This window comes from Hipposideros armiger, unplaced genomic scaffold, assembly GCF_001890085.2.
Source record: "Hipposideros armiger isolate ML-2016 unplaced genomic scaffold, ASM189008v1 scaffold_497, whole genome shotgun sequence".
Classification (NCBI taxonomy): domain Eukaryota; kingdom Metazoa; phylum Chordata; class Mammalia; order Chiroptera; family Hipposideridae; genus Hipposideros; species Hipposideros armiger.
The window spans coordinates 1,120,567-1,131,905 of record NW_017731847.1 but is presented as its reverse complement, the minus strand read 5'-3'; the positions used below and the strand labels follow the sequence as shown (position 1 = coordinate 1,131,905).

General features: G+C 43.5%; 1 protein-coding gene across 3 annotated transcripts in view; it reads right to left on the bottom strand.

Moving 5' to 3' along the window:
- RAB44 (RAB44, member RAS oncogene family) overlaps positions 1–10,854 on the bottom strand; it is a 37,831-nt gene extending 26,977 nt beyond the window's left edge. For all 3 annotated transcript variants that reach the window (XM_019667439.1, XM_019667440.1, XM_019667441.1), the window contains exons 1-2: positions 10,782–10,854; positions 6,393–6,610 (exon numbers count right to left, since the gene is read on the bottom strand). In XM_019667439.1, coding sequence (XP_019522984.1) covers positions 6,393–6,599 — 207 coding nt within the window. In that variant the 5' untranslated portion in view covers positions 6,600–6,610; positions 10,782–10,854. The remainder of the gene's footprint in view (positions 1–6,392; positions 6,611–10,781) is intronic.
- Between the last annotated feature and the right edge of the window lie 485 nt (positions 10,855–11,339).

Genomic DNA, 11,339 nt, shown 5'->3' with positions numbered 1-11,339 from the left:
TTATCTGTGCTTTCTCTACTTTATATTAAGTATGATACAAGTATACGTTTTATTTTTCAGAAGATCTGGATTTGTTTTTTGTGAAGAAGCTAGTTAATCTGAATTTCCTACACTTCTTACTTTGTCTTACTGATCAAATAAGCTGACATCTGATTATCTTTTATAAGATTATAAAAATGTAAATTTGTGTTCAACTAAATCAATTCATTATTCTAACAAACTTTATGTCAACAGTACTTATATTTTGTAGTGTGTCACCTTAAACAGTGTCCAAGATCCTTAATAATTTGAAAAACCTGAATTAATATTAAATTTAGAAAATTTTAATATAGGAACCTTGATTGCTAAGCATAATTTTAAGTTTATGTCTTCTTACTTTTACGTGCTGGAGAGCAGCTATATCTTTGGATCATGTTAATGAGTGAAATCATTTTTGGCACTTTAAATAGTTATGCAAGGGAAAGCAGGGACTCAAATAGATATTTGTATACCCATATTCGTAGCAACAATATTCACATATTCATAGCAACAATATTCACAACAGCTAAAAGATGGAAGCAAGTCAAATGTCCTCAAGGGATGAATGGATACATGAAATGTGGTATGCAATGGAATATTACTCAGCCTTAAAAAGGAAGGAAATTCTGCAATATGCTACAATATGGATGAACCTTGAGAACATTATGCTAAGTGAAGTAAGTCAATTGCAAAAAGACAAATACTATATGATTCCACTTATATGAGGGACCTAGGGTAGTCAAATCATAGAGACAAAAAGTAAAATCAGGGTTTCCAGGGGCTAGGGAAAGAGGAGAATGAAAGTTAGTGTTTAATCGGTACAGAGTTTCAGTTGGGGAAGATGAAGAAATTCTGAAGATGGACGGTGGTGATGGTTGCACAATGTGAATTACTTAATATCACTGAACTCTACACATAAAGATGGTTACAAAGGTAAATTTCATGTTAGGTATATTTTATCACAATTAAAAAAAGGTATGCAAGGGATATATATATGTGTGACTGTAGAAAGTCATGTCATCTGACCTTGTGAGCTTTGTTAGTCTACTAAAATGCTTATATAAGACAGATAGTTCTCAATTATTTACTCCCGAGTTCATTCTGTGAAATAGAGGTTAATTACTTTGTTTAACAGTTAGAATCACTACAGGTGTTTGAGATACACTGGGAATAATAGTGACAGAGAAATACACTGTGTCTACAATGAAAGTGGGATGTGTTTTTGCTTTCCAAGGGATAGGTAAGGGGTTTTGTCTTAAAGTGTCCAGTTGTTCCAGAACACAAAAAAATGCAAAAAGGCAAAATCCGAATGGATATAGAAAATGGTAGAGGGTTTGCTGAAAGGAAATCTTGCTTGCCTTGATTTAGATTACCTAAGTCTGAAAATGAGCTATGAAATATGTTAACATTTTGCCAAATTTGCCTCAGTTTTGACGGGTTTAAAAATAAATTAAAAACAAAATTTGTGAAACTTTTACTGCCATGTGTTATAGTTAATGAAAACTAGAATTGGGCTCTATCTCGATTAAAATGATAAATTGGTTTTAGAGCTCTTAGCAAGGCTTAAAAAGAGGTTACTATTTCTCTTCTGTGTAAGTTGCCCAGGTAACTGATTCCATATCTCAACAGAATGATTTTCTCTGCTATGTTTTGGCTTTATCATGTTCTAATTTTTTAAAAATAAAAATCTACGGTAATTCTCTTATAAAATAGCTAAATATCTTTGCAAAAGTGTTAACTTCTTATATGTTTATTTCAAAATATTTTATTTTATTGTCATTTTGGTTAAATAGATAACCAAGTACTATTATATTTCTCAGGCTCCCATGATCCTGTCTTAATGGCCAAATTTCTCTGATAGCTCTTTTAATTTTGCTTCCCAATATCAGATCCTAAATTTAGAAAAAAATTTCAGGATATCTTTCTATATATTTATTAGATACCACTATTATAAAACCATCATGGGCAAGAAATAACAAGCATTGGCAAGGGTGTGGAGAAAAGGGAACCCTCATGCACCATTGGTGGGATTGTAAATTGGTGCAGCCACTATGGAAAATAGTATGGAGACTTCTCAAAGAATTAAAAATAGAATTGTCATATGATCCAGCAATTCCACTTCTGGGTATTTATCTGAAGAAAATGGAAACACTAATTCGAAAAGATACACATGCCACCCAATGTTCACTGCAGCGTTATTTACAATAGCCAAGATATGGAAGTAACCTAGATGTCTATCGATGGATGAATGAATAAAGAAGATGTGGTACCTATATACAATGGGATATTACTCAGCCATAAAAAAGAATGGAATCTTGCCATTTACAACAACATGGGTGAAACTTGAGGGCATTATGCTAGGTGAAAGAAGTCAGACAGAAAAAAGGTGAATACCATGTGATCGCACTTACATGTGGAATCTAAAAACAACAGCAGCAATTTAAAGAAACCGCACACTCATGGATATAGAGAATAGATTGGTGGTTTCTTGAGGTGGAGGGTGGCAGTGAGCTAAATGGGTGAAGGAGGTTAAAAGGTACAAGTCTCCAGTTATGATACGAATGTCATGGAGATATAATGTACAGCATTGTGATTAAGGTTAATAATACTGTATTGCTGATTTAAAAGTAGCTAGAGGAGTGGATCTTGAAAATTCTCATCACAAGAAAGAAAATGTTGTAACTGTATGGGTGAATGGTAACTGGACTTATTGTAGTGATCATTTTGCAACATATGCAAATGTCAACTCCTTATGGTGTACACCTGAAACTAATATAATGCTATGTCAATTATACCTCAATGTAAAAACAACATGAAAAAAATCATTTTCAAAAATTATAAAGAAATTCTTCAAATCCTTGGTGCTGAAATATTTCTAATTTTCTTTTGGACAACTTATAAGGTATTTAAAAAGCTCACTGAGACTTAGTAATACAGTTGTGTTTAACATCTGCTCCTAAAATATAATGAGCTGATCATTATCAATGAAAAACGTTGTAATATTTGTTGCATGTAGAAGAAAATAAAAATGGAGGCTTTAACCTGTAACAAAATCTGATATTAAATATGGCCTGGGTGCAAAAAAGAAGGGTATCATGGGAAGAACTGTCAAATCAAAAGAGATGTTCAGCCTTTTCTTGGCTAAGGTTACATAAGTAAAATGCTATGAATATAACTATTTCAGAAGTTGCATGCTTTATGGGAAGGCTCTGGAGGTTTCTCAATGCATTTGCTATTCATAATATGTTCTTATCTTCAGGGGAAATATTGGTGAAACCCTTATGAAATAGTTATGTACTGTATCCCAAGAAAGAACTTTCCTCTCTTCCACTCTGATATTATTGGCTACTGTAATAAATAACCACAGCCTTTCAGGGTCATTACCAAAAATGTTTCTGCTTTCCTACCCTTACCTGCAGGCTCAGTTAGAAACTGCAGGCCATAGTTTGTGTCTTCCACAAAGGACAGACTCAAAGCCTTGTTGAAAAACACCACACCAGGTTCTCTGAACTACTGATGTTTCATTTGGGAGGATGCCCAGCTGACATTACCCAACCTTTAGACTAAGCTAATGGGCTGACGATTTCTAGGGCTCTTTTGAGTGCAGAAGCAGCCAGCTCACCCAAGATCCAGAAGAACAAAAATTCCAGGAAGAAGTGGCCAGGTGGTTCAGTTGGTTAGAGCGCCTGCTCTGAGCAGCAGGGTTGCCGGTTCGATTCCCACATGGGATGGTGAGCTGCACCCCCCACCCCACCACCACTGCTCCGCAACTAGATTGAAAATGGCGACTGGACTTGGAGCTGAGCTGCACCCTCCACAACTAAGATTGAAGGACAACAACTTGACTTTGAGCTGATGGGTCCTAGAAAAAACACACTGTTCCCCAATAAAGTTAAAAAAAAAAAAAGAATTCCAGGGAACTGAATGAATGGTTCAAGGAATCTAGCTGTGGTTATTTGTTGGAAACACAGTTGGTATTATTTTTATTGGTCTATTTTTATAGATCTATAAGAAAGTTCTTTCTCTGTCTTCTTGAGCTCTCTTTAATCTTCAGTTTAGTAGATTACTGCGTTTATAAACCGAATTAAACATATTAAATGGTATCTGTATCTTACTGACCCCCTCCTGATTCAAAACCCAAAACTTTTACCAAATCTCCTTACTTTCCATGGCAATATAGTTATTTACACAGGTTCAGTAAGAATCTGTCCTTTTTCATGCTGGGATTTAGTCACATAAATCAACTGTGTAGCTGTAGTGTCATACTGGAAAATGGTTCTCATTTAATCAGGTGTAACAAGTCCACTCTAAGGGACACCCAGGGAGCCAATGCCTGCAAAGTCCTCCTAGGGACCAGGTAATAAGGAAAGCCATTTCTAGGCAGGAGAGGGATCCTAGAAAAACTGGGAACCTCAAGAAGAGAGGAGGTCCCTCACATTGATTGGGGTTACAGGTGAAAACTGGTGGAGAGAAAGTCTTGGGTAGGTTTCCTTGCTTTAGGATAGAAGTTGGGAGGCCAACTCATCCCCATCGGCCCAAGACTTGTCCAGTTTTAGCCCTGAAAGTGCCACATCCCAGGTACCCCTCCCGTCCCAAGCAAACTGAGACAGATAGTCCCTCTAGATAGAAGAGTAAATAACAGAGATTTTAAAAGTGCAACCTAGGATTCCATATGAAAACTCCTGGACAAAAGCTAAAACGGCTCAATGTATCGAAAGCCTAGATTTGCAGAGCAAACTCAAGGAGGCTCAGGTTTCATTTCTACCCTTGCTGTGCCTGTGGAAATAATCAAGCCAAACCTGATAAGACCAGCCTTTTTCATATCAAGAAGAAACTTTGGAGATTATTTATGATCACAGAAATATTATCTGAAACTTGGAAATAAGGCAAAAAAGGTAGATATCACATCCTTTCAAGCATTGTATAGACTAGAGGAATGCATTTAGTTCATCTCACTGTTGACCTTTAATTAAAAGTGCCAGACTTACTGAAGTTACTTGTTAACATGTAGATTTTTGTCCAGGAGAGATGAAAATAATTTTGTCTAGCAGAACAGATAACCCCAAAGATTTATGGCCTGTTGGACATTAGCCATTTTTAAAATTGAACTCAGCAATCTTATCCTAACACACTTCTGTCAAATTGTCTATAAATATCCTAGCTTCTCAAATGCCCTTTGAACCCATCATACATCTTACTGGTTCCCTCATTAATTAATAACAATAATTAATTAGGTAAGACCTTTGATAAGTTTTGATTTTATATTTACTTGAAAGTCTCTCTTTTTTTACCCATTAGAAAATTATATATATATATATATATATCAGCGGTTCTCAACCTTCCTAATGCCACGACCCCTTAATACAGTTCCTCATGTTGTGGTGACCCCCAACCATAAAATTATTTTCGTTGCTACTCTATAACTGTAATTTTGCTGCTTTTATGAATTGTAATGTAAATATCTTTTTGTTTTCCGATGGTATTAGGTGACCCCTGTGAAAGGGTCGTTCGACCCCCAAAGGGGTCGCGACCCACGGGTTGAGAACTGCTGATATATATATATATATATATATATATATATATATATATATGGGTTTTTTTTCTTTTAATTTTTTTTTTGGAACAGCCATGGTCATTGGTTACACATCGCTTTCATGCTACAATGGCATAGTTGACTCTTAAGGAGGGCGCAGCACACAGTGGCCCATGCAGGGATTGAACCGGCAACATTGGTCTTATCAGCACCACGCTCTAACCAACTGAGCTAACGGGTCACCCCTAGAAAATAATATTTTAACATTAGCCATTCATACTTTATTGTGGCTCTGAGGCTGGAATACAGAAAAGGTCAGTTTTGATGGGGGAAGCACAAAGTCTGGAGCTTGGAGCAGTATCAGGAGGAGACAGCAGGCCTGGTGAGATGCTAACAACCCACACAGGCCCCTTTGCAGGGAATGAAAAAAAAACAAAGAAAAATCAGTGAGTCTGGTCTAGGCCACAGCCTAAGACTCCTTATCAGGATGTACAACCATGGCTGATTTTATGTTTCACTGAAGTTTATAGGCATTGACATGGTTTGATTTCCAGGACTCTAACTGCTCCCCAAGATTTTCCTGCTCAATGGGCTTAAAATTATATCATTTGTGAGTTACTTCTTCCGTTTAAAACCCTTTCCTTTGTTAAAATGTAAACGTCTCTAGAAGAGACAGCCACATAAAGTTGTATCAGTCATTTACACATTAGTATAAACAAGTTCCTCACCCTTTCTGAAATCAACATTTAGGTGAAAGAAGGGGGAAGAGCAGGCAAGCCCCGCCTTCCTGGGATGGGAAGTCTTAGGAGGCTGCAGAAGAGGGGTTCAGGGTGGGACTCACCGCCAGGTCTTCACGAGTGACAAAGCCCCTCTCCTTGGCACCGGAGTCCTGGAAGAAGCCCTGCAGCTCTTCAGTGGCCTGGGAGGACCAGGACTCCAGCTCTGGAGCTGCAGGAGCATCGTGGCCGTCAGCAGGCTCTCGTGTCTGCCGCCGGCGGCTGGAGCCCAGCTTCCGGCCTTTGCGGGTCACTTTCTGCCCAGCCTCCATGCTGCTTTGGCCTGGGGAGGAAGCATGGTGAGGAGCACTAGACTGCTGCTGAAAACCTTCCCGTGGCTCCTCATTACCCCTAGAGAAAACCCTCCATGGATTTTTCTGATTGGACCCCCACTGGCCTCTCTGAACTCCCCCTCCCCCCCACCCCACTCCCATGGCCTCCAGCAGGTCCTACTCAGGACCTTTGCCCTTTCTGGTCCCTCTGCCTGGGATGCTCTTCCCCGAGCTATCCACACGCCCTCATCTTCTTCAGATCTCTGCTCAACTGTCCAAAGTCTTCTCTGGCCGTTTTGTAAAACAGCCTCCACGCAGGATGAGTTCTATTTTTTGACTCCAGGGTAGTTACACAGGGTCGTCCAGAATCGCACTGTCTGAAGGGCCAGAAGCAGCTTGCTGAGCCCTCCCTCCTGTTTCTCTGAGCTCGTTTCCTCACATCCCACCCTCTGGGAGGGGATTCCTCCACAGTGGACCCCTCCCTCCCTGTTTCGCCTTTTTTCCTCCTCAACACCATTTCTCTACTCCTTTGGCACACACACCAAGGAATCAGTAGCTCCCCCTCGTGGCTTGTATGGCCTTGCATGATGTGCCCCTCCTTCATTCCCTCACCCCCACACCCTCAAGGTCCATGTCAACCCTTCTGAGCCACTTGCCATTCCCAGAATGCCACATTCCCTCCCACCCTTCCTCGCTTTGCCACAATCTCCAGACTCTCTTATCCCCTCCCCTAGTTGGTATCTCTTCCTTCCTCAGCTTAGGGGCCATCTCCTCCAAGAAGCCTTCCCTGCTGCCACACCCCACATTTCAAGTAGGGTTCTGTACCCCCTTGTCTGTGGCCCCATGATGCCCTGGGCTCCCCCTATGGATATCACTGTGCACCTTGGTCCACATTGCTCCCAGCTCCTTAGCACATAGTAGGTGCTCCAGTCATGGTCATCCAATTCATGAATTACAGTCCTTTAATCTGTTGTTGAATGTCTTAGTCCAGTCAGTCAATTAATAAAGATTTTGATGAATAAGGACTTGTCCAGGGGAGGCTCCAGGGCAAGAGAAAGGGAGTCTGGAGTTTGGAAGGGGTAGAGTTGGGGCCTGTCCTAGGAGGAATAAACCTGGGGTACACAAACCTGTATGAGATGGGAGGGGCTCGGCAGCTTCCTATGGGCCATGGGACTGGAGCTCTAAAGGAGGCGAAAGAGGTGAGTAGGGTTTAGAAGCAGTGAACAGCAAGGGCACCCTCTCTGGGCTTCCTTGGAGGGGTTCAAAGGTCACAGACAGGCTGAGTGGAAGGGTTAGGGAGCTCTGCTTCAGGGATGATGTGCTTACTTCAGGGGACTGGAGACACTGGTCCAGCCTCCCTTGGGCAAATTCCTTCACACAGGAATTGCACAGGACTTGAATGAAGCAACTCCTCACCCTGGGGAGGCCCCCAGACATTTAAGTGAAGTAGAGTCTCTCTTCTCTATTTATTTCTTTCCATTGCTCTGTCTCTTTGTCTCTCACACTTGGGGCCTTCAAAGTCTGCTTCAGATGCAGTTTTCAGATCACAGTGGTGTGCTGGAGCCAGATCTTAGGCACACTTGGAGCCAATTGTGCACATCTCTTTCTAACTCAGTGGCTTGCAATCAGCCACTGTGGGAGTATTTACTCCATGCGAACTGGCAAATGCTACAAATCAGGGTTTTTTCCTCCCAAAGGACAGTTACCAGCACATGTCTTCTGAGAAGACTTCCTTCTGTTCCACCCCTTCCCCAGATCTAGCATGCATTTAAGGGACAAGCATTTACTGAGCACCAACTGCATGCCTGCAGAGTGGTAAGCAGGCGTGTCCGATGCACGTGGTTCCGGTGGATGAATTAGGAAAAGGTGCCCCTTCCTCCTGTCCCACCCTCTTGACCCGGAGATGTGGAAAAGGAGACCCAAGAGAGGAGGTGACTTCCAGTCACAGTGCTCTGGAGTCAGACAGACTCCACCTCTCCCAGTCCTGCCCCTCACTAGTCGTGTGACCTTGGGAAGTCATTTAACATCCCTCTATCTCAGTGTCCTCACTGGAACATGAGACTAATATTTACCACACATGGTTGCCTTGAGGATTAGATGAGATAATTCAAGTTGAAACGCCACCTCCCATTCTGACTTTACTTCCTTTTAGCACTTGTCATCTTCCCAGAATAGTCTTTTATTCAATTATTTTGTAGATTTCCCATCGCCTCTTACTAAAATATAAGCCTCATGTGAGTCGGGAGTTCACTCTTTTGTTCACTGTTCTATCCCAAATGCCTAGGTCAGTGCCTCACATACAGTCGGCACTCAACAAATATTTGTTGAATCTGTAATCCATGTAAATCACTCACAGCTATGCCCAACATACAGTGACGGCTAGATTAGGTGGCAATGACAGTGGTGGTGATGACATGAATGAGGGTGAAATTCCATTCAAGCCTCCTAAAAGCCGGGTACTGTACAGATATGATTTATCCCCACTTGACAGATGAGGAAACTGAGGGAGGGAGGCTCTGAGACCCAGAGACCTGCCCAAGCCATGAGGATGGTAACAGAGCTAGCATCAGCTCCATTCCCCTGGTTTGTCACAGGGTGGACTTCCCCCAAGACCACTTCCTGGAGAGGAACCTTCTTGATGGGCAGGAGGCCCCTCTGTGGATCACCAATGGAGCAGCCGTGGGTGGGACAAGGGCTTTATGAAGCAGGGCAGAGTGGGCAGGCTTTGCTCAGGGTTGAGAGACTTGGAATTTCAAGTGTCATATGCACTTCCGTTGATGGAGATAACACATGTGAAGCAACGAGATATGATTCTCACTGCAGAAGTTTCTAGAAACAAAGTACTGGGGGAAGAGTCTACTGCGATGTGGATACCACAACACTGAGTCTGTCAGGCTCCCACAAGTCAAGGAAATTAGAATCCTGAAATAAATTCCCTGTGACCACATCTCAAGACATAGGATGTTCTTAATATAATCTCCCTTCCGGGGAGCTCCTAGTCAAGTGGCACTCCCACAGTCCATTTTCAGCAGTCCCCTGGCATTTTATAAAAAGGAAGCACCCAGCCCCAACCCTGCCACAAGCCTCACGTCAGCCCTCTGAGCCAGCCCATCCCGGAGGGTCACTCAGCCGCTCCCTTTTTGCCTGTCAGGAAGCCTGGGGCAGAAAGGCAGCAGGTACCCCGCAGCTACCTCAAATTCCCTGTCACCATCAGTCAGAGACAGTGTACTCCCCCCTCACAGCCTTGCAGCACACCCTAAAAAATGTCTGTGCCCCCTTCATGGCCAGGCGTGGCCATTCAGAGACAGTGGGACACCCTTCAGACAGTCCTCACACAGGTGTACATGCGTACGCACACACACTCCCTCTCAGCCAGCTTCACTCAGCCAGCCATCACCACCACTGCCTCATGGTCAGCTCTCTCACAGTCGGACACGACAGCCCTCACGGACGTTGGCATGTACTCAGTCACTCAGAATACCACTCCTCACAGCCAGCCAGCAGGGGCACCCCTCGGTCAGCACCCCCTCCTCTGCCACATTCCCCTTACTCTCCTCATGTTCCTTGCCCATGAAATCGTACAAAGTTTGAAGCCAAACGTGAGAGCAAATGAATCCCACTCCCAGGCATCTATAGGAAACAGCTCCCTGCTGCGGGATTCTGTTAGGGGATCAGCCACCACAGGCTTTCCGGTCAGGACGTGGAGAGCTGTATAAGAAGGATGGGGTGGGGACAGCAGCAGAATTGCAATGCAGGATCTGCAGGTGCCTTACGGCCACCTCAATTCCATCATTTTCTCACCAAATGGGTGAGAGCTAGGTCTGCTCTTCACCCTACTTACTTCAATAACTATAAATAATAGCGACAGTCACAGAACCCAAATTGCCCAAGTTGGTGGGTCTGAGAGAGCACCTTGTTCTAGTCGACTCGACTTTTCTCTTCCCCTCTCTAACTTGATAGAGAAGCTGAGGCTCTGAGAAGCCAGGTGACTTGCCCCAGGTCACACGACCATTTAAGGTAAGTAACCTCCATGACCCCCATGTACAGAGCCCCAAATTCACAAGAGAAGAGGGCTCAGCCCTTTGCAACCATGTCATAGGAGTTGGATGGGGACCACTACTCCCTCTCCCGTCCTCAACCCTCCAAAGAAAAAAAGCATTGCAACTCCAGGGTGGCTCTCACCTCTCCAAGTCTCCAGTCCTGCGTGCAGCCTGTGCCTCCTGGACCTGGTGATGAGGCAACCCCTGCCCCCAGGAGCTCACCAGCTCTGGAACTGTTAACAGTCTCATCTCTTGCTTAATTACTCTTTCCGCTCCCCAGCGAGCCAATCTCCTGTGTTCATCTGTGAGACTTCCTGTAGAGGCCACTGGTTATCCTTTCACAATCTTGCCTGGTACCCCTGAGGCTCCCTTATCCTAGAATCTCAGAGCTGGAGAGTGCTGGAGCTGTGAGGGAGGTCCTTCTAAGCAGAGGCTCCGAAGGGGAGGTAAACTGCTCAAGGTCACCCAGGCCTCAGTGGCAAAGCCAGAAATTGGACCCTACTCTCTGGCTGACAGGGTGATGCCGTGCCTTATCCCAGCCAGAGTGTTGATGGGAAGTTACGGCTAAAGCTGGGCGTAAACCTACACACCATGCCTTACCTCAGGTCTTCACTCTCAGACAGTGTCTTGGAAGACCAGGGGAGGCTTACATCTAAATCATCTTTTACCCTCAAGGTCCATGTCAACCCTTCTGAGCCAC